General features: G+C 38.1%; 1 protein-coding gene across 4 annotated transcripts; it reads left to right on the top strand.

The window, feature by feature from the left end:
* The first annotated feature begins 44 nt into the window (after positions 1-44).
* On the top strand, positions 45-23,571 carry elmo2 (engulfment and cell motility 2). Of its 4 annotated transcripts, none has more exons than XM_087800061.1 (23): positions 45-312; positions 4,754-4,821; positions 4,975-5,061; positions 5,139-5,179; positions 6,902-6,974; positions 7,047-7,097; positions 8,003-8,172; positions 8,304-8,403; positions 8,615-8,766; positions 11,115-11,193; positions 12,945-12,980; positions 13,278-13,328; positions 15,293-15,415; positions 15,476-15,595; positions 15,662-15,766; positions 16,685-16,793; positions 16,876-17,012; positions 18,374-18,537; positions 19,551-19,663; positions 19,737-19,844; positions 19,949-20,031; positions 20,092-20,169; positions 21,581-23,571. In XM_087800061.1, the coding sequence occupies exons 3-23, from the start codon at positions 4,984-4,986 to the stop codon at positions 21,779-21,781; spliced, it is 2,172 nt and encodes a 723-aa protein (XP_087656187.1). In that variant the 5' UTR covers positions 45-312; positions 4,754-4,821; positions 4,975-4,983; the 3' UTR covers positions 21,782-23,571. The 4 variants fall into 4 exon arrangements, with proteins under 4 accessions (XP_087656187.1, XP_087656188.1, XP_087656189.1 ...); XM_087800062.1 differs by having other exon boundaries at positions 8,615-8,760; XM_087800063.1 differs by lacking the exon at positions 12,945-12,980.
* Positions 23,572-24,259: the final 688 nt, after the last annotated feature.

Genomic DNA, 24,259 nt, shown 5'->3' on the forward strand with positions numbered 1-24,259 from the left:
GTGGTTTGTGCGCAGGCGCAGACGCTGCAGCGCTTCCTCCTCGCAGGACCAGCAAGACTGTTTCCAGCAGCACGTCAGTGTCCACACATGGAGGACCACAGCCGGTGACATTTTTACTGCGTCCCGCCCTAGAAGGCGTGGAACCCTCATCGCAACAAACCCTCCTCAAACCCGGAGGCTTCCATCGATGTTCTGGCCGCGGGGCGAGCGAACACCAGCGACCAGCCGAGCCAGACATCTGCTGCAGGACTGCAATGGAGGAGACACTGGATAGTTGGAGCGGATTTTGAGAAATCTCGGCGGATCCAACGAGTGAGTTCGTGTCTTGAAACGGTTCCTTTTTTTTAACCTCTGCTTCACTATTGTGATCTATTTTAACATATAAGATCTGTGCGTAAGAAATCGATGATAAATAAATCGCTTGGTTAAAAAAAATAAAACAGTTTTTGGATCTAACCAGATGAGATTCTGACAATGCCAACCGCAAGAACGGGTCAATAACTCGTAAAAAAGAGAATCTATAAATGTAATTTTTACTTCTGCGTTTTTCCCAAAGATGAAAAATGTGTCTCTTTTTTACAATCCACCACTTGTTTATTCACGAGCAGCCACAGGGGGCGCTGCTTCTGCACGTCCTAAGCAGCTAAGTAGCTGCATTAGCTTCACGAAAAGTTATTTTATTTTCGATGGAATCAGGACTGGAACCACAAACTTGCTGGATAAATGGTGGCTGTTGGGAATGTGGTGGGAAAACCCAACGGTGTCCCAGGGCGCTGCGGTGTTTCTTTTACATGCTAAAGCGGCGAAACTCCTGTTGCTAAGCTACCACAGCGTGTAGTCCATTGAAGAATGAGCTTCTCTTCAGACTCAACGCAGACAAAACACTCCTGACAGACAAAGAAAGTACATTTTAACCAGAACAATTCAAACAATACGTTTTTTAAACTTGTGTGCATCGCACCTGTAACTTTTTTAAAACAATGGTACAGTTCATATTTGACTAAAACGTTATGGACTTAGAACTAAAGAAACAAAACATTTTAGTTTACTGTCAAGTAAACAACTTTTCCCCATTAAAAGATCTCCAAACTTGTCAACTTTACAGTCGAGATGTTTTATTCTTTCGTACGAAATGTAAAAACCAGCGAGTTATAATGACCAGTAAGTTTATAGCGGTGTAAGAAAATATTGATACCAAGATATTGTATTGATTTTTAGCACAGCAGTAGTTATTTTTATTTCCCAATTAATTTATTTCTATTATTATGTTTTATCATAGTTCTTTGATGGTCTATACTTCAACAACACATCTGTTTAAATTAACATATTTATATTTTTGAATTTGCATATATTCACAGTTTTGTTTATTTGCGTGTTGCGATTCAACTTCTGCCCGCTAGATGGCAGCAGTGATAACATCCTCCGCAGCTAAATGAACAACGAAGTTCTGCCAGATTATGGCAAAGACTGAGAATGAGAGGATACAGTAAATTCCAGAAGCTTTTAAAAGATTCTTGGACATATTTTGGTTTCAAAACAAATGCAAGCAGTCAAGAGTCTGTAAATTTGTATGATGTAAATACAAAACTGCTACAGTAGCAATACTACAAATATATTGTTGTTCTTACAGTATATAAATGTCCAGTATGTTGCTTCTGTATCATGATACATAACGTTTAGCCAGATTCTTGCAAATACGAACCCCTATATAATAATAATAATAGATAGATAAAAAGCAACTTTCAAAAACTTAAACTTGGTAAATTTTATTTACAAGCCTTTGCCTGAAAAACCTAAAAGCCACAGAGGAGGATCTATTTTTTTTACATTTAAGAACAAAGATAAATTTATGTTTGTATTCCAGTGCACGTTTAATCTGTAAGCAGTTGCTGCAAAGCTCTAGAGTCACGACGGCCAATATCATTACTTGGAAACATCAGAGTCACTGGTTTTAAAATAGCATTTCACAGAAAATGTGCCCCTGAAAGATCAGAATGAGGAACAGCAACTTTATATTCACGTTTTATAATCGGAAGCTTTGACGGATGAACATGGTGTTCTCATCAAGGTCAAATGAAAAAGAAACCCCGGTACAATCTAATCAAAGTGCTAGAATAAATGACATGCAGTAAAATAACATGGGTAAAATCGTGATGTACTGTTAAACAGTTTAATTAGTGAAATTTACCTTGAAATATTTATTTATGGGGTCTCAACCAAAGCAGCAGGGACAAGCTCTGTTCACTGTGACCCAAATAAGGGAATAAGAATAATCTTTGGTCTTAAAATTAGATATTTTTTTTTTGCCTTAAAAATATTAATGTATTTTGCTATATTTTCTTTTTATACTCAGTAATAGAACTTGTTGAAGTGAAAGACCAGGCTTTTACTTTAGCGTGTGAAGAAGAGCCAATTTCAGTATCATGGCTGTTCATATTGAGTCTTGCATGGCCTCATCTTAAAATAAATCATTTAATTACTGAACATGAGCAACAATATGCGTCTCTATACTTGAAGTTATTACTAAAGTTCTCCCCCGTCTGAAATCTCGGCGAAAGAGAGGTTACGAGAGTGGAGTCCATTATGACGCAATAAGGGGCCTTAACTCCTCCTCCAGCCAGCTGTAATCACACCCCGCTTTGTTTATACAACGAGTCCCTTGGAGGTTGAGACCTGCGGTGACAAACCTTGATGTCTGACCAATCACAGCAGAGTGGGTGTGGTTATGGTAAACTAGATTTCCTCTCCAAATAGTGTTTTCAGTGGGCGGGGCTTAAGCACATTTTCTAATGTAAATATTTAAATGAAAAGAGAGTTTTGTACAAACGGACACATACTGATGATACAATAGATGTCCAACATCTATTTAAGATACTTAAATCAACACATTAGTTGATCATCAAAGTAGTTCACTGTCAGCAAAAGTAAATATATAAAGTGATTTTAGCTCTGATGACATCATGCAGTTTGAGTTTGAAAGATCTGCAGCTATATTCTGTCCTTGGTGCATGAAACCCACCAGGTAGACAAGGTCATAGAGAAAATGATGACACCTTCATCGCTCCATCATGACTCACGGCTCGGAGTGGAAAGGTCAACCGTCGGCTCGCACAACAGCTGTGAAATTGACCGGGGGAAATTGTTTTGTCCTCTCAGAGAGAAAAATCGGTTTTCTTTGCCTCCATTGTTGAAGCACTGGCTTATTTTCCTCACGGATTCCTTTCTCAACACGATCCACCGGTGCTGAAGACTTTTCTCCCAATACATGCTGTGTAGAGGTTCCTCGTCCATGAATCATATTACTGATTCACACATCACTCTGTTGCTACAGACTCTTGTTTCCCTTGTAATTCCCAAAGCAATTCCCGTGTTCTGTGCAGAGGTGTAGTTAAATATCACACTTTTATGGCAGCCTGGTAAATAAGCCTGGCACTTATTAACCCTGAGCAGATGGCTAAACAGTCATTTTGCACCTCCAGTCGGTGATTTCATGTTCTTTGACACGTATTAATGTGGCAGGTTCTGTCTCCGCAGGAGCTTCACAGCTGTGCGAGACTCTGGCCGTTGTTTCTTTCCGCCTCCATTATGTGGACGTTTATCAAAGTGATTTAGAGCAGCAGACAAACACACAATTATTCAATTCACCAATTTCTCTGGATACGTTTGGTTTCTATAATTGAATGCATTTAAATGAACTCACCTTTTAATCCCACCTACTCTGAGTGATTTAGATAAGCTTTGATTTTCTATTGTTCCAAATAATAGCCGGCGCTCCTGAGTGATGAAGGCAATTACATGAAAATGATAAATCGCTCACTTCAACCTTTCTTTTTTTTTTATTATTTAATTTTGACTCTGATTTGTTTTATTTTTGTATAAAAACAAATAATCAGGCTGATCCACAAATGTAACACTCACTGTTCAAATCACAAGGAATATGATTCTGTTGTATAAAAATCTAATGTTAAACAAACCAAAAAATGAATTATCGTAAATTGTATCGACTCCTTTTTAATTTGCAGATAAAAACCTTACAATTGAACAAAAGAAGGAAACATAAAAAACGTTGTGCATGTCTTTCAATTGTACAGTAATCCTGCAGATTATTAAAAATATGTCCTTCAAATTATTTTTTTGTAATAATACCTACTGCTGTAAAATTGTATTATTTTATCCAGTGATGAAATATTCTTACCCATTGTGATGAATTTGTAACACGACAAAAAAGAGAATCATCTTTAATAAGGAGTGTCCGTATTATTGTGAAAAATAAACGAATAGATTTCAGATTGCGAAGAAATAACAAGATTATTTTCTTTTCTTAATAAATGACTGTCAAATATTTGCTTACTAAAAAAACTGTTATTACACTTTGTCTTCAAAATCAATTTCATTATCTGATGACCATACATGAAGTGAATGTATTTAAAGATCATGAACAAGAAATTAAATCTATTGGCTTTATTTACAACTAACAGATTGAAGTCCTGCTCCAGCAACATAACAAATATGGCGGAATTTGTAAATATTTATTTCAATGAATTCAGCCACGTAGAGTCTATGACTTTATGACTAGAGCTAATTAGTTTTTTTCTTTATTTAAGATCAAACGATGCATCGCACACAGTATTTTGTTAATAAGTGAATATTAAGCAACATCAGTGTTATGTCTTGAATTTGTTTGTTTTTTAACCTTTTAAAAAGATACATCCTTGAATTGTTTTAATACGAGCAATATGTTTTGTGTTGACAGAAGCATCGACGGAGTGAAAAACTACTACACAACTCACATTGTGTTACCAGACACCATCTCATTTTCAGGTACAGTAGTCTGTTGTTATTGCTATTTGTATTATTATTATTAAGGGGCTTTTACACCCATACTTTTGTTACTGTTCCACAGGACGTGTACATAAAAAAAATCTATACACGTGTTTGTTGTGTATCCATTAATATCATTTGTGTCGTCTACAGTGAGACACCATGCCGCCCCCTGCTGACATCGTGAAGGTGGCGATAGAGTGGCCGGGTGCGAACGCTCAGCTCATAGAGATGGACCAGGTACTGCAACCCATCATGAAACTTATGTTTGACAAAAGTTTTCATCGACTCACTTCCCATTTTTTTTTTTTTTTTAGAAAAGACCTCTGACCTCCATCATCCGTGAAGTTTGTGATGGGTAAGTAATCATTTTGAATCCCAAAGAATATTGTTCATTTTTCACATTTAATTCAATTTAATTTCCTTCAATTTTTATTTCTTCTTCTTTGGTTATTTTGATCAGAAATTGTCACAGCATGTCCTCCAACTTTACCTGTCTTGACCAGCCTTGAGTCACACCTTCTCAGCTCTCTTAATGACCTCAATCATCTTAAATATAACTAGTGATGTTCTGATGAAGCTTCATGAAGCAGTGTCATTATTTTCAGAGTCCACTAGATGGCGATGTCTGTACTGTTTTCCTTTGTTTACGGTTCTAATGAAACATCACATGATTTTTAAACTGATGGCGCCACCTACTGACCTCTAAACAACATGACACTGCTTCATGAAGCTTCATCAGACCATCACTAAATACACTAAATAGGCTCTGATAAAAAGGGAAAAGAGACAATTCAGTTAAGATGTTTCGAGTTTTTAACCATCTTTGGAATTCAGTTCCTTTGTTTCACATGATTGTGTTTTCTTTACTTTTGTGTAATATGTAATATTTTATTTGTAAATTGTTATCGTAAATGTGATTAAAGATAAAATAAAAAAAAGAAAAAGGAGGAAGATGTGGGAGTGAACTGTTCCAAGTATTTCCTGGCAGTGATGGAAAGTGAAGTGAAAAAATAAAAATGGTTGCTTGTATGTTTAGAGAGTGGGGAAGGTTAGAAGAGTCAAAAGGTGGACATGCTGAGGTTGCCAGAATTGAAAAGATCCAAAATAAGTATTTCTAAATGATCCAAGAAAAATAAAAAAAACGATTATACATCACATTCAGACTTTACAAACAAAGGTCATGACTTAAGTACAAAAAGACAATAACAAGAATGCGTCTTTAAACGGGTGGGTTTTGAGGAAGTGATTTAAAGTTTTGAGTGAGTCCGGGTTCCTGATGGCTGAACACATGTGATGGCGCTTGAACAGAGGAGGTTCCACGTGGTAAAGCACGCCAGCTCAGAGGACTTCACAGCTCAATGATCCGACCAGGTGGATCGATTCTCCCCACCGGCTCATAAAAACCCTCCGCATTCCTGAATAGCAGCTGTTTTTAAAGGGACATTTCAGACTTTCTTGCTTTCCTATTTCTTCTCCCTTAAACTTGTGAGGAAGAGTTGCTGTCTAACAGCTGACTTATGGAAAACACATGTCATTCCACAGCCTAGACTGAGAGAAAAAACACGTGTGAATCAACATAAGATTGAACAACAGGTGAACACGTGTGAACGTTGACAGCTGGAATGAGCACGAGAGCAGGAATCGCGCAACAATACGCGTGACACGGTTTTGGACGAACAATCTGTAAGTTAATTAGAAAAGCTAATTTCTGTCGGCGCTCGGCGATGAGTCACTCCGGCGTCAAAACAACAGCCGAGTCGTAGAGAGGCCGTCGCAGTCTGGTAATTAAAGTTTAATCGCTCTGCGGGGCTCGACAGCAGCGCGTCTGTTTATTTTCTAATGACTTTTATTTTAGGTTGGATTCTGTAACCGTCCGTCCTCCTCTCAGCTCTGGGTTCTCCTCCCATGAGCACAGTTTTGCTGAACGCCTACTCGATAATATTCTCCTGGACGATCTCTCAATTTCCCACTTGTGTAAATACAGCTGCAGGACCCTTTCTTCTGTCTTTCCCTTCACAACAATGTTCATTTTGAGTCCATGTTAACAACACAAGCAAACTCACCGTTTTTTTTTCAGGTGGTCTTTGTCCGGCTCCGAGCAGTTCGCCCTGCGTTACGCTGACGGTCCTCAGTTGTACATCACGGAGCAGGTGAGGTTTTCACTCGAGAGTTTTTTGCTCGAGGTATGAATCCACTGTTACATTAAAGTGAATCTCTTTCAGGGTCGTGGAGAAATAAAGAATGGAACCATCTTACGATTGGCTATTTCCCCGGTGAGTCACTTCTGGAATTTACAATTGAGATCTGTTTTAATGAAGTTACTTACTATTGATTTATAACACTTCTGCGCAGGTGGTTGTTATTTATTTATATTTAATAGCCGTGAGATTGTTGTAAAATATCCTTTAAGTTTGTCCTTTCCATTGTTATTAGCATTAAAAGTACATTTTAAATATCCTGCATTTAATAGCCTCGTTATTACAGTTTTTATGGGGAAAAAAACTTTCAATAGAACCCTCAAATAACAATTTTATGCAAACTCGAATGTCAAATTATAACTACTATCTTACGATACTGTGGCAACGATGCATTATATTGCAATAATGTAAGAACAAGGGTATATTTGAAGTATTGTCTGATGTAGCAGAATTTACGGACAGTTGTTTTGAATAATATGTCCAAACATGAGCTTTGAAAGTCGCTGGTGTCGACTGTATCCCCTCGTCCTCAGTCATCGCCTGGATCTGCGTGGGATTTTATTGTTCCTTTAGCTGCGAAGGATGTAACGAACTGCCATCTAGTGGACGGATGTTTAATTGCAACAAAAATACTGCTCTAAATGTTGCAACAACAACAAAAAAAATCGAAATATTTTATTTTCTACAAACACTTAAAAATGATAACTTAAAATATAAAACTATCATAAAAATTTGAGAGCAAAAAACTATGTAGTTTTGTTAATATACAGTTATACATTATTGGGAAAAAAGATTTATTGGTGAATCAATCATTTCTCACAAACTTGATACAAATAAATATTACTTACTTACTGTTTCAATGAAACACCCGGAAAGGTATCAAACTGAAAGTGATTGCGGGTGAATGAGCATTTCACACATCATTAACAATCTGCCTCCGGCTGGTTCGCGGCGTTCATCGACCTGCGTCTCTGTCACAGGGTCGAGCTGCCCGTCAGCTCCTGGAGAGGATCCAGTCCCACGGTATCGACGCTCGCCTCGAGGCTCTGAAGGAGCTGGCCAAGCTGTCGGCCGACCCTACCTTTGCCACCGAATTCATCAACATGGAAGGGATTGGAACTCTGGCCCGTCTTGTTGAGAGCGGAACTCAGTGAGATTTATTTTAAATATAATTTGTTATGTATGAATATATCTATTTTTATAATGATATGATAATAAAATCATTTTCATTTTGTTGGGGGAAAAAACGAATAGTACAAGTGCAATTTTTCTCTCCTTTAGTTTTGGGGAAATGCTGGCGTTCACCCTCACAGCCTTCCTAGAGCTAATGGATCATGGGATTGTGTCCTGGGATCTGATCTCTCTCTCCTTCATCAAGCAGGTAGCTCTCCAAACTATTCCGAACAAAACTTTTCCTGCCCTTATTTCACAGTGTCTATCCTCCCATTATGTCGGAAACAAGTGGGTGTTGTTACTTGGCAACGGAGAATAATGTGTGAATGTTTCTCCAAACACTTGTGTAGCTATAAAAGAAGAAAAACGTATCGTGTTATAAATCGGTGGGTGAGATTCTCTTCCTCTTCCTCGCTCAGATCGCGGGTTACGTCAACCAGCCGATGGTGGACGTGTCCATCCTGCAGCGCTCTCTGGCCATCCTGGAGAGCATGGTGCTCAACAGCCACAGCCTCTACCACCGGGTGGCGCAGGAGATCACCGTGGGACAACTCATCGGGCACCTGCAAGTGTGAGCACACACACATGCACAGATGCTTTCTGCAGTCTGCTGTTGCGGGGTTTTCTGGGGTTGATGATGTCGATGTGTTTTTCATTCTTTAGTAAAAACTAAACTTTAGTCATCAGTAGATGAGCTTTGGAAACTGTTCAGTAGTTCAAGTAATTGTACAAGAAGTTCCATGTCCACCCTGTCTGCACTCTCTTCTTCATACCTGCACTATTCTCTCTATCTCTACAATAGTGTAGCTTTTGTTGACCAAAAACTATGATACACTTTTGCTGTTAACACAGCTTTATTATGTGAGGAAAACAAGCCAAGAGACAACGTAAATGCTTGTAAATATTGTTTACAAAATTTTTAAAAGTTCAAAAATGTCCTTGATTTTTACAAAAGTCAGAGGAGAAGAAAAAATGGTAGAGTTTAAAATGAAGTAAAACCTCTCACATCACATTGACTCCCGAGAGTCTGGTGTGTTTGTTTAAAATAGAAAAAGACTTTAGACTTTTTTTAATTAAAAGACGTTTAATGGTTAAACCAAGATCAATACCTTTCTTTTAGGAGTCATTTTAAAGGCTCCAGTCAACTCATAATGTACAAATATTGATGGTGATAATAGAATGTTACTTTTGCTAAAACTAAACTGCACTAGACTCAAACTAAATTTACAATTGCCATTACTAACTCGGACTGAAATTCTGACATTTAGCCAGCTGAAACCTGACTGAAAAAGAAAGAATATGCTTGGATGACAGCTTGATGTAAAAACTTGTCTTTAATTTTCAGTTTTCCTCTACTTTCTTAACTCCTACACCTCCTTACTTTGACTGCAAATCACTATATCATCAACATCATTGATAATGAACATACAATAATATTTGTACACCATTAATAATTTACATTAATTTAACATGCACTATTTTGACTACTGTTAAGTAAATTATGTCTTTATTGTTTGTCAAAGTTAGGATTATGCTTGTTTAACCCTTGTGTTGTCTCAGGGTCAAGGTGAACACACATTTGTTTTTGGGCGTTTTGGGTCACCTTGACCCAGTGATAACGCAAAGATTTAGATCTCAAATTTGGTCGATACTAAGTAAGATTAGATTTTTGCAGAAATGATGCAGGCACCGCCTTTATTGCTGATATAAATAACTATTCAGTACTTAGAAGATGTATAAAAAACAATTACAGTTCAAAATTAATAACAGAAGTGCTTGTAGAAAAAAAAAGTCTCGTCTCGCCGCTGGCTCCTAAAATCGGCAAACCAAAACTGAAAAAATAATAGTGATGAAATCTGATGAATCTTCATGAAACAGTGTCATTATTTTCAGAGTCCACTAGATGGCAGTCTTTGCACTATTATCCTTTGTTTTAAAAAACGGTTCTAATAAAACATCACATAACTGCTTCATGAAGCTTCATCAGACCATCACAAAAAAAACCCCACAATATTTGTCAGTAATAAAATGGCATTTATGAGGTTTTCGATACGTCAAACTTTTAGAAAAACCCAAGCACATAAATAGGAAATAAGGAGTATCACATCAGTGTAATGACAAGAGAGACAAACAATTAATCATTTTGGTAAACACAAGATTCCAAAAGAAATGCTCCTAAACTGAAGTGAATCTGTGAATTAATTTCCGTTTCCTCTTCCGTGTGTGAGGTGAGAGTTCCACGGTACTCATCGAAATCCAATTCATCTTGTCAACAGCGTCAAATCACAGGCGTTATCACTTGGTCGAGATGGCGACCTTGATGTCTGAAATATGGATGTATTTGATCTTCTTTTCACGCTGAGAAGTGACACAGATGCTGCCGTGAGCTATAATCAGAGACGTTCGCTCGCAATGAAAACAACCATCCTTCAGTTGTTTATTAGGTGCTAGAAATCAAGTAGCTTCTCTCAAACAAGCCCGAACGTTGCAAACCGACCCAATACTATCTGTAATTTAGATCCGAGAACCGTCAAACGAATGAAACGATGTTGCCTTTAAGGCTCAAAGGTAGTTAAAGGAAGACAAATAGTTGTGCAGCTTCAATAAAATATGTGCTTTAGGGATGTCGGAAGGATAAGAGAGTGCAGATGCTTATAAGAGAAGTAGAATTGCTTTGATTTATATTAAGCAAGTGCAGGGAAGTTTAAATATATACAGTGTATATATATATATAAATATATATATATATATATTGAGACCAACTATTAGAGAATCTTAAAATAATCTAGGGAATCTCCCATCGACTATTTTTAGCCTGTTTACAATATAACGTAATTTAATTGTAAGATAAGATTTGTTCAAGTTTTACCGGAACAAGCTGCTTCTAACTGGTTGTTATGATGCTTGATGCTCCTCCAGGTCCAACCAGGAGATCCAGACTTACGCCATCGCCCTCATTAATGCTCTTTTCCTGAAGGCGCCGGAGGACAGACGTCAGGTCAGTTCACGAGTCGGAACCCAATCCGAATGATAAGCTGCCATCCCAAAACCAAGCCAGAACACGTCGACCCATGACTGACATTTTTCATAGCCGCCCGATTAGTTTCATCAGACGTTGATAAGTCGCCGTGTGTCTGCCAGCTTTAATGACTTTCTGATAGGCATCGCTGTGACACGCTCGCTCAGAATAGCTCTCACTCTTCTGTCAAGTTCGCACACTCATTGCACCGCCAATATGCGCACTGAAAAGTGGAAGTTTCACATGCATTAAAACATTTTTTCTTTTTATCTCTAACAACATTAATTGAGACTCTTCAATCCTGCTTTCTATTGGCGCAATATTGGTACTGGACATTTTTTACATAGGGATCATCATTGTAATATTAAATTACATATGTAATATACAGTATATCTGTCCTCCTTTTATTTATTGGATTTTTGTTTAACACATCTTAAATGAAGTCAGCCACAGTTAATGGCTTCCTCTCTTTTTCACTGTATAATAATTTATCTTCCCTTCTATTTATTGACACAGTCGAGGAGAAAATATAATTTGCTCCATGAAGGGAATTTCCTAAAAGCATCTTAATGGTTTCAAGTATTTACTTTACACAGATATAATATCATTAGCAGTTAAATATTGTTTTATTAAGCTGATTTAATGTTAAATAACAAACCAAATAACACATTTTTTGTGGCACCCAGAAAGTCTCCAAGCAATATTCAGCAAGCAAAGAAAGGGTTAAAGTTTTAAAAGGCATTAAGTTGATGAATCTAAAATCTTACCTTTAATCAGTCGTAAGTCTTTAAAATGTAACAAACTAGTAAGATTTTGGTTTCAAATCTCAAAATATCTGAAAACCTTTATTTATTATAATTTATTTTTACAGATTTACACACTGTCACTATATTAGAACTAACACACAGTAGATAAACATCATTTCATTTTAAGTTTAAATTAAACATTTTGGTAAAATTGTCCCGAAACCTAAGACATTAATGTCCAGTTGGTCATAAATGTAATTTCAATTTGCTTTTAACTCGTCATAATCTGTAGGAACCCTGCAGGCAGGACGAGGTAGAGGTTAGTATCAGAAATTAAAGCATACAATTACCTTTTTAGGCTAAATTTAACTCTAAATTATAACATTTCACAGATGGAAAATCCAAACATCATTTAGTAACTTCTTCAAATTTGTCTTCATTTGGATATATTTTTGCTATTTACATCCATTATGTTGTCTATGATTTAAGAACATTTAATTGGTGATCCTGCTGGTCTCCATTATTATTATCTTTGGTGATTCTTGGACAGTTTCAATAAAGGTTAAAAATCCTGGAAACAAAAGTAAATGACTAATATAGTAATACTGTCCCTTTTTAAAACGAATCCAATAAAAACTGGTTTATTTTGTGTATTTCAGTCTCAATAAAGACATAAAGAAAGGGTTAATGTATGACTTGGGATATGCAAAGAATAAAGAAAAAGAGCAACTGTTCAGTTTCTCTCGACTAAACGTTTTGACGAACCTTGATATTCCGATCATGAATTGCTTTTTTGTGCTTAAAGACTTGTGTCGTCGTTCCAAAGTGTCTCAAAACAAGTCGGTGTGTTTGTGAAATGCGTGTCTGTGTTCCAAATATTCATGTTCTGATTGCATGCGTTGTGTGATCTATGTATCTCATGGGCCATGTGTGCGCTTTTACCGTTCCATCCTTGCCCCCCCCGTCCTCCCCTCCCCCCTGTAGGAAGAGTATACTAACCCACTGGAGCAGCCCCTCACTGTGAGTACACACCCCTCAGCATCTCACATCGGCTCCTCACCCCACAGTCTTACCTTTTTAGTTGTTGCTTTGTTGTGTACCTGGAGCTAACACATCTCCCTTCCACAAGATTCCAGTTAGATCCCTCTTAAGAAATTGGACAAAGGTGTTGAGGAGCGAAGGTTCCAGAGACGCGTTAGAGCTATATTTGAGTGTTCTCTTATCTAAAGTTCAGAGGGTCATTCTATTTTCTGCCTGCGGTTTAATTGAATAAATCCATCTGATGTTAGACTGACGGGTTTATTTCTGTACTCGCAGGAAATGGCGAGCACTTTGGCGCAGAAACACTTACGATCCATCATCCTTAATGTGAGTATCTAGCACTTTGTGAGACGTTAAAGTTAATGCTGTCATCCGCTGCCCCTGAGATCTTAAATGAACTTACATCTGATGTTTTAGAGAGAAAGGTTCCAAAAAACATGTTTAAGTAGCTTAAAAATCCAGCATAAAAGTTCCACTAATGGATATTTGGCCGAGATGGCTTTAGCTGCCTGATGTTAAGACTAAGAGCTTTGACAGCTGATGGTTGATCACTGATAACCAGCCTCTAAAAAACATATTGACAGTAGTGTTGTTTATTTCAACAATTGGTTTAATGTTGATCGGTACTGACTTGTGGCGCAATGTTTACAATTTTCTCTACATGTACTCAATGTTTGTTACTGGTGTGTATCCGTTTCCACGCAGTTACGCTTTAACACAAATGAAAAGTTCTGTCTCTGTTCAAACACCTCCTAAAGCAATTACAGCAAAGCCCTTCCAGAAGGTATCAGACAACAATTGCTTATTCTTGTAGAATAAGTACTTAATATAGCCAGCATAACATTAGTCAAATAACTTAATTTACCGTATTTGTTGGACAACAAGGCACACTTGCAATCCTTTAATTTCTTCAAAATTCAACTGTGGACCATATAAGCGTTATGTAGTAATTGTGGTTATACTTACTCAGCTCACAATGATGTTATGTTGTACACAGAGCACAAAATGTTAAACTCCAGGGTTGCACTTCAAGTCACCACATTGTTACTCTTTTTTCATAGTATTACTCCGTGATGCTCCATAGTATTGATCCGTGTGGTTCCCTAGTATTTGTCCGCGAGGCTCCATAGTATTACTATGCGAGGTTCCACAGTATTACTCCGCGAGGCCCATTAGTATTACTCCATGAGGCGCCATAATATTACTCTGCGAGGTTCCTTAGCATTACTCCACGAGGCTATTAGTATTACTCCACGAGGCTCCATAATATTACTCTGCGAGGTTCCTTAGTATTACTCCACGAGGCCTATTAGTATTACTCCACGAGGCTCCATAATATTACTCTGCGAGGTTCCTTAGTATTACTCCGCGAGGCCCATTAGTATTACTCCACGAGGCTCCATAATATTACTCTGCAAGGTTCCTTAGCATTACTCCACAAGGCCTATTAGTATTTCTCCTCGAGGCTCCATAATATTACTCTGCGAGGTTCCTTAGTATTACTCCACGAGGCCTATTAGTATTACTCCACGAGGCTCCATAATATTACTCTGCGAGGTTCCTTAGTATTACTCCACGAGGCATATTAGTATTACTCCACGAGGCTCCATAATATTACTCTGCGAGGTTCCTTAGTATTACTCCACGAGGCCTATTAGTATTACTCCACGAGGCTCCATAGTATCACTCTGCAAAGTTCCATAGTATTACTCCATGAGGCCTATTAGTATTACTCCACGAGGCTCCATAATATTACTCTGCGAGGTTCCTTAGTATTACTCCACGAGGCTCCATAGTATCACTCTGCAAAGTTCCATAGTATTACTCCATGAGGCCTATTAGTATTACTCCACGAGGCTCCATAATATTACTCTGCGATGTTCCTTAGTATTACTCCACGAGGCCCATTAATATTACTCAATGAGGCTCCATAGTATTACTCTGCGAGGTTCCTTAGTATTACTCCAGGAGGCCCATTAGTATTACTCCGATAGGTTCCATAGCAGTATTATTACTCAGCGAGGCGGGTTGATTTTTTTTTTCCAAGTTACCTGGAAAATAATTACAAATATTCAATTTAAATATTTAAATACTTAAAATCTCTGTAGAAGAAGGTTCTAACTGTTAACCTTGTATGTCACCATAAAACCCTTTAGCGACAATTCTAAAGATAAATATAAGTATTTCGTCAACACAAAATTAGCAGGCAGTCGGAGCCCCTGGGTCTTGAGTTTTGAGACTTGTGCTGTTAGCTACACTATCCCATAATAACCCAAACATGTACTTTCCAGCATATAATAAGAGGAAATCGGCCGATCAAAGCAGAGATGGCACATCAGCTCTACGTGCTGCAGGTTCTGACTTTCAACCTGTTGGAGGAGCGAATGATGACCAAAATGGACCCAAATGACCAGGTAAAAAATCTCAACTTTTGCTGTTGTTGAAGCATGGTTATGAGCCTGTTCTCCGCTCAGACGCAGAGAGACGTCATATTCGAGCTGCGCAGGATCGCCTTCGACGGAGAGAACGATCCCACCGGCACCGAGAAAAGAAAGGCCATGTACACGAAAGATTACAAGATGCTCGGCTTCACCGTGAGTCACTGCGGAAGACACTTTGAAAATTAATGATCGATACTCATTTCATCTTTTGGATTCCAGAACCACATCAACCCAGCGATGGACTTTACCCAGACTCCTCCAGGGATGCTGGCGCTGGACAATATGCTGTACTTGGCCAAAGCTCACCAGGACACTTACATTAGGGTGAGTTTTATTTCTTATTACAGAGGGGGGTGTAATGGGAAGTATCAGGCGTTAATGTACGCAACAATGCATTCAATTGGGATACTGTAGTAACAAGGATATATTTGTAGTATTGTCTGAGTACTTGACTCTGGTGTTACAAAATGTACAGACCACATGACTCTAGACTAAATTGTAACGGCTTTCATTTGTTTTAAAATCAAAATATGTCCAAACATCAACGTTGAGAGCGGCTGGAGTCGACTGTATCCTCTCGTCCTCAGTCGTCGCCGGGATCTTGCAGAATTGAATTGTTCCTGTAATAAAAGCGGCCAGATGTTTAATTGCAACACAGAAAGGAAAAACACTGTTAAATAAAATATTTAATTATGACAAACAGGCAAATATTCACTTTATTAAAATATTAAACCGTAAAATAACTACGATTAAAGGCAAAAACAGATAAATTGATATAGTGCGAATATATCGATAATGCATCGTCACAAAAATATAGTAATATATTGCTGTATAAATAGTTTCCTCACACCCCTAGTATGACTTGTAGAGGTGCTGACCTGCATATAGTTAAATTATAAATAAAATAAAAACTTACTTTCAGTTACCAGGGAAATTATTTATCAAACAAATGCTAATTTGCAGACATTTTTGTAAAAAAAAAATCTGGTAGAATCTGTGAAATCTTGTATTATATGTGACATTAAATTGGTTTGTCCCTGCCATTCAAACCCTTCCTTACGTTCTACTTCACGCAATGTAAATAATCTGATAGATTTTGTCATAAAGGATTATTTTAAAGGAGATAATGACTTTGTTTGTTATTGGGCAAATGATAAAATGTAATCAAACAGATAAAAACATTTAAATATTGGTATAAATGGAGTGTTTCTTGTGTATAAATGACACTTTTATCGTTGACAGATTGTTTTAGAAAACAGCAGCCGTGAGGATAAACACGAATGTCCGTTCGGTCGATGTGCCATCGAGCTCACCCGAATGTTGTGTGAGATACTCCAGGTTGGAGAGTTGCGTAAGTGGCTCAAGCTAAGAACGGCAGGACTGTGTGTTCCTCTATGTTTGTTGTATCATGTTCTTTTGTTTTCTCCCGGCAGCCAACGAAGGCTGCAACGACTTCCACCCCATGTTCTTCACCCATGACCGAGCGTGGGAGGAGTTCTTCTGCGTCTGCATCCAGCTGCTGAACAAGACCTGGAAGGAGATGAGAGCCACTGCGGAGGACTTCAACAAGGTGGATTCATATTCACACGGGTCTCGTTCCTGGACATTAAACATGAATCGCTCCTCGATTCAACGGCGTGTTTAATTTAAGATCTGTGTCGGAGCTCTTTGTTGTGCGCCCTCGAGCTGTGGCTGATTCATCCACTGTGGCGATGTTTTGACAGGAAAACATGAAATTCATAGATGATTTTTTTTTTTTTTTAAAGCCGCAGATCCAAAGGACAACTGCATGATGTTGGTCCAAGTGACGCCGGGGATTATTCTCGATCCACAGCCGGGATTTGAAATGCTCATGTAGATGTCATCAAAGTAGGCATCAGCAAAGAGCAGTATTGTAAAAAAGTTTGAGCGCTTATCTAGTGAGAAAGTGGGTCAAGAAGGGGATTTTAATTCAGGGTTGCTAAATTGCAGAAGCCAGTCATCTGGGAAAGACTCAAAATAGATCATTGTGTCGCCACATGAGAGAAGCTTGTTGCGGTGGACCAGTCATATTTTAAGGATGTCCTTTATATGGTATTTACCCTTGGGAGAGATCTCAAGGTTCATTCTAAGGTGGGGATCTACAGTAGGGCTCTTTGTTCCTGCTGCTGCCTCTGTGATCCTACTTTGGAATATATGGATGGAATTTATTATTTTCAGATACATTTATATACATTTACAATATACATTTCATATTATATCTATGTGAAACTTTAACCCTACTCACACTGGATTATAAAAAGGTGTTAAGGGTGATTTCAAAGGATGTGTGTGATCATATAACCCTGTGTGAAGTTAGAATTTTCTGACCACACCACAGTTCATGTTTATACTACGTGGTGGGGACTTCAGTTACAGAGTGTATTCTCATTTGTTTATCTGTGGCATTTCCTGTTGAATATTTGGCTTCTACAGTGGGTTAAGAGATGGTACAGTTTCATCATTAAAACATGCTATGTAATATATATTACAGTTTGTAAAAATACTGCCTGCCACAGTTTATTTGGTGAGAAATTCTAAAAAGATTAAGAAAATCACATTTAAACAGTTCATTAAGTCATCTTAACAACCAAGTAGACTTAAATATTGTCACTTAAACCTTTTTGTTGCACTACAGCTACAATTCAAACCGGACCGAGCAGCGTTTATTTAAAAAAAAATTAAAATCTCTGTGCAAACCTGGGTTTGTCAGCCAGACACTGAAATGACTACTTTTCTTTTGACTGTTGCCTTGGCAACCTGCTGGACATTACACAAGAGTGCTTCAGTGAGGGATCCATGCACAAACATGTGACTAAAAGCTGAAACATTTTAAGATTGAAATAGTCAATGACCACCTGAGGTATAAATATATTTGAACATTTTGTTTCAAACCATCAAATCTCTGTGCAGGTGATGCAGGTGGTGCGAGAGCAGATCACCAGAGCTCTGGCGATGAAGCCGTCGTCGCTGGACCAACTCAAGAACAAACTCCGAGGCCTCAACTACTCTGAAATTCTGCGTCTGCGGCAGTCGGAGAGAATGAGCCAGGATGACTTTCAGTCTCCGCCAATCATGTCAGTCTGAGTAGCCAAGACTGTTTACATTCTGAGATCTATTTTAGGTGTTTTTTGATGGTGCTTCTGTTATTCTTCTTCAGTCTGTATTTACATTTCTAAAGGGGTCACGTCATATGTTTATTTGTGGGGCGGTCAAGCCAAGAAAACATAAGACACACAAAAAAATGTTACATCATGGAAAAATACTGACCTAATAAGGAAACGAGGGGAAACTGATTAAAGGGAAGGAGAATGCTTAATGACCCCCTCAAAAAAAGCTCAATTGTATATTTATTTATTTTATAAATCATAAACTTAAAATACATGTTTATAAATACTTAAAAGTTGATTTGAAAATGAGGACATATAATACTATAATTAAACTATAAATTAATTTTAATAATACAAAATTTAATTTCTAGTTGTTTTTTAGAAAATGAAAATCGACATTATCATCAGTTGTATACTCTTTATAATTTCCACTTTAGGTTGCATAAAAACAGTTGTTATATTTACAGGATTTAACCTAAATATGTCAAATGTATGTAAAGTCATAGAGTCTCTAATGTGTGATTATTATTATTATCGTAATTAATGGGTTGGCAGTTGTTGATATGTTCATCAATTTAATTATGTAGTTATTTGAAGACAATTTACTTTTTAAATACGACTCCATAAGAGAAGAGATCAGCATGTTGCAGCAGATCAAAATGAGCAACAGCAGCGAGAAGACACCTGCTTTGACATTGAGACTCAGGTTGAACGGAAAGAGGGTGGAGGAGAGAATAGAGGAGTTCCATTCTTGTCAGGTCTAAATGTCACTATCATGGTAAGAATGAAAGTCTGTTAAAATATGATTTGATTTGACTTGTTTTCTCCTCGACAACAGGTAAAGTTGGAGTCCAAAGGTCACATTTGGCCCTGATATTAAATGATATGTTTTTAATAAATGTCCACCATTATAATGTCTTATAGAAGAGTGAGAAGATGGTGAAGTGTCAGTTGTAACAGCAGCATGTGTCTTGTCTCAGTGAGCTGCGGGAGAGAATCCAGCCAGAGATCCTGGAGCTCATCAAGCAGCAGCGACTCAATCGCTTGTGTGAAGGAAGTTGCTTTCGCAAACTGGGGAACCGCCGGAGGCAAGGTAAGAAGACCCGTCCCGACTAAATGGTGCGCCGTTGCCAACAAGAGCATCTCTGTCCGGGCCTCTTTTGCAGAGAAGTTCTGGTTCTGCAGACTCTCCCTGAATCACAAAGTGCTGCACTATGGGGACCTGGATGAGTCACCGCAGGGTGAAGTGCCTTTTGAGCTCCTCAGTGACAAGAGTAAGACTTCAGATTCAATCTTTCAATTTGTGACTCGCGGCCGCCTCTGTCAACCCGTCCAACTTTTTTTGACTGGATTATGTTTTCTCTCGATCCGTGCTCAGTACCCGTGTCTGACATCAAGTCAGTGGTGACGGGGAAGGACTGTCCTCATATGAAGGAAAAAAGTGCACTCAAGCAAAATAAGGTATTGTTTCCTTTAACGCCTCTCACGTTTATTTTCCTCTAAACCTGTCTTGTGTTTCAGGAGGTGCTGGAGTTGGCCTTCTCTGTCCTCTACGATCCTGATGAGACTCTGAACTTTGTTGCACCTAGCAAGTACGAGGTAAGCAACATGCCAATAAACGTAGGATTTAAAAATGCCTTTCAAAGTGAATACAATAGAAAATCTTTAATTCAATTCAATTTTATTTAAAGTGTCTTATCATAACAAAGTTATCTCAAGACACTTTACAGCTGAAGTAAGACTATAATTACTATTTGATAAAGAGCATTTCTGGATTTATATTACTTCTTTTTTTGTGGTTGGGGTTTCTTGGTCAAATTATTGCCAAAATATCACGCATTCATTACAAAAAACACATTTTTTCATTTTCTGTTTTTCTATATCCAAGCCCTAATTTTTTTTTCTTTTTTTGCTTGACCCATTTTCTCTCAAACCAATCTCCAATTGCTTTACATTTAAATAGACTCAATAAAAGAACTTTACTATAATATAATCAAATCCTTTCTGAGCATTTGACTAGTTTGTGTGTTCAAGCTAACATGTGCTAAGCATGTCGACACATTAAATAATCACTTTTGCAACAAAAACAATGCATTTTGTTGTTGTTATAAAGCAACTCTCAGTTCTATTTAACATGTTTTTCTCTGGCTTCCTCCACTGTTACTAAAGTGTAATTAAATGTGTTGTTAAATCTTCTATGTCCTAGTTTTACCTTCCGGTAAACAACAATAAACAAAGTTACAGTTCTGCTGCTTTAAAGTGTAAAGTGATAGTTCACCCATTTTCTAATCACCCTCATGTCGACTAAGGGTTAGGATTATTTTCAGAGTAATCTTTTTCGTTTTAAAGTTATAGACAAAAATATAAATCAATATAAATGAAGCGACTTATCTCTCACTTTTCTTTGTCTTTATCTTCGTCCAAAAAGATGACAGTGTAGACGGTAGACGCTGTGTGTGTGTGCTCTCTAAACACTTACAATATTTACCTCGAGTACTTTTTGGGAGAAAGATAAAGAGGATTTTATCTTTTATCAGTGTCTATTAAAATGAACAAACATTTTTTCTATAACTCTAAAAAGAAACGGTTTACTCTGAAAATAATCCCAACCCTTAGTCGACATGAGGGTGAGTAGAAAATGAGTGAAGTAACTATGAACTTAAAGGAAAGTGCTGCATACTACTGTATTATGACTGTACGCTGATTATTTAACAAAATATCAGCAGCTTTAGAATATGTTGCTCTCTTGTGTTAATCTCCTTGTAAAAGTAGACTTAATTATAGATGAAAGGGAATGCTTTTAGCCAGAAATTGTACATATTTGCTCAGTATTCTCACTTTCTTGAGCATCAGAGTAAATGATTCATCAGAAATATCAACCTTTCTCCACCACAGTAACCAGTTGGTAAATTGTAATGTTTGCTAGTCAAATCCAATTAGGTGGAAGCCACCGGGCAGGCCCAGAACCTACAGGAAGTCTGTTCTAACGATGACTTGTGTGTGTTTCCAGTACTGCATCTGGACGGACGGGCTGTGTGCGCTGCTGGGCCGAGAGATGGGCAGCGACCTGACCCGCAGCGACCTGGACACTCTCATCAGCATGGAGATGAAGCTCCGCCTCCTCGACCTCGAGAACATCACTATCCCGGAAGCCCCGCCTCCCGTGCCCAAGGAGCCCAGTTCCTATAATTTCACCTACAACTACAGCTGAGTTGTGTGTTTGTGGGGGATAAGTGTGTGCATGGATCGTCTATGGGACCCGTGCGTGTGCTTCTCTTGGTCGTCAGAGGGTCAAAGATCATTGTACTGAGCCGGAGTTCAGGACCAGATCATTCGTTTGTCTTAATCTCTGTCCGATACGCGCCCGCTTGTACAAATCCATTTCAGCCCTCAGACCCTAATATTTCTCACACTCTTGCTGTAAAAAAGCTGTGAAGCAGTTTCCGTGGCAACCGAAAATGAAGCCGCTTTCCATTCCAGCTCTAATAATACACTACGTGTTGACTCGACTCGCTTCTTCGAACGGAGGCGCAGGGAGCTCAGGGGAGTCTCTCCACGTGAAATGAAATTCATCTCGTGTGATCACGCTCTCCGTCTTCCTCTCCTTTCCCCATGTTTGTTTTGCTCTTATTACAACCAAAAATATTCAATGAATTATTGATTCGCGGATCCGTGAACGCCCGCGAGGCGTCGGGCGGTCGTGCGCCGTCGCAAATTGAGCCGTTACTTCTCGCTCTCAAGTGTTTGATCCGTCGGGCTGTTAACGCCGGAACATGCGAGACGCTGATGATCCTCCTGGCGCGAGTCAATATTCCCGCTCGATGAAGTGAATGTGTTGGAGAGATGTGTCCTTCGCCTTTTTTGTGTGCAGGATGGCGTGATTGTCACAGGCTCTACAACTGAACTGAGCACATGTCAGTTTAAGAAAAAAAATCAATATTAACGTTAGCATCCTTTTTGCTCTTTTCGGATTATGTGTCACATGATGTCATTTAAATGTACTCCGAGCCTTATCACTTATTAATGAATGTATCGTGTGAATTTTCTTCTTTGTCTTTTGAATGTTTCAAAGTGAGGTTTAAAAAAAAAAACCTGGACTTGAATCTCTTTAACAGAGATTAACTACTTTAATTGTTGTTTTAACCTGTGTCTCAAGGTACAGGAGCCAAAGCCAATTGCTTTTCCCGTTCTGAAAATGCTTGTCTAAATGACTTATAAAAATCAATCCCACTGTGTGCTGATAAAAACAATGTTGTTTTTTCTAACACAGAATCTCTAAATATTCCCAACGCCCCGTTACTTTAATTGAGATAAAACACTTTATCATTGTTCTCATGAGAGTTGTCCAAAATCGGGTCTTATGAGGATTAGCTAACAGTCCTCGGTTACTTTACTGTTGGTACTACTGCTTAGAGCGAGCTTTCCTGTTCAATGTTGAATCTCATTAACCACTGTATTCATAGAAGTATATTTTTGTAAATGATTGACGTGACGATGACAAGTGTTTTTCCGCTCGATACCTTTAGTTTGCTTGTAACCGTGGGTGTTTCTAACATGCAACGTCGAAGAGTATGTTGTCGGATCTTCTTTTTAAAATCTATATTTCCAACCATAGTCACCTCAACTGGGCGGCACCTAATGATGATGTCAGTGTTTTGTAACGTATACGGCTAACGCGTCAATAATGCGACGCTGCCTGTGACTTCTTTTTTTTTTTAATGTTTTCCTTGTTTAGCTGATACTGCAGATTTTGGTGAAGCAGATTAAGGAAATCCATACAAGTTAATATGTGCTCACACAAAGATGTCTTCTACAGCACATACAGATCTATTTATTTACAGTTGGTTTTAGTGAAGAATGACGTGTTGTTAGTGGATTATTAACAACAAACCATCAGAAATGCTTTATACATAGAGACCAGTGTATGTATATTCAGTATTGTGTTGCCTTATGGATGAATTGTGTTATGTTCTGTGAGAATAAAGGATTCATGAATCTTGACGTGGCCTATTATTGGATCTTTATTTTGTCTGAGGTTTTTATTTTATTCTGCATCATACACGTCTTTGCAATGTATGAATAGAGAAGTTTCTTTGTGTATTACTTACTTATTACAGCGACTAATTTGTAGTATATTCTTTTATGACCTTTTTTAGTGTGACTTCGAACACTATTCTTTAGTGATGGTCTTATGAAGCTTCATGAAACAGTGTCATGTTGTTTAGAGGTCAGTAGGTGGCGCCATCTGTTTAGAAATTAAGAGGTGTTTTATTGGAGCAGTTAAAAAGAAAGTAAAAAATAGTGCAGAGACCGCCATCTAGTGGACTCTGAAATGAATGACACTGCTTCATGAAGCTACTACATCAGTAATATTATTATCCACATTTGTTTTCATACCATCATAGGCGTTCCTACTCTGCCTGCACTCTCTTCTTCGACATCATTTGTGCCATCTTTCATGAGGATTTATCGACGACACTTGAACAAAAGTGTTTACTACCTTTCCTACTTCATCCTTTGCATTCATTATTCTGTTGTCGCCATCTTCTCCTTTTTTACTGTTGCTACAAATCACTATATCATCGACAAACGCCATCGTCCACTTCTCTCTAATCTTATGTATATCACGGCAGCACAAACAAGTAGATGATATCTTGATAAAATTAATAAAGTAGTTCAATTGTAAAGA

Source organism: Callionymus lyra, chromosome 10 (genome assembly GCF_982586985.1).
Source record: "Callionymus lyra chromosome 10, fCalLyr1.hap1.1, whole genome shotgun sequence".
Lineage (NCBI taxonomy): Eukaryota > Metazoa > Chordata > Actinopteri > Syngnathiformes > Callionymidae > Callionymus > Callionymus lyra.

Excerpts from the sequence above, each read along its gene's own strand:
- elmo2 (XM_087800061.1), top strand. The coding sequence starts at position 4,984 with ATGCCGCCCCCTGCTGACATCGTGAAGGTGGCGATAGAGTGGCCGGGT. Across the intron at positions 6,975-7,046 it reads AGTTGTACATCACGGAGCAG|GGTCGTGGAGAAATAAAGAA; the intron begins GTGAGGTTTTCA and ends AATCTCTTTCAG. Across the intron at positions 19,664-19,736 it reads GGGGAACCGCCGGAGGCAAG|AGAAGTTCTGGTTCTGCAGA; the intron begins GTAAGAAGACCC and ends CCTCTTTTGCAG.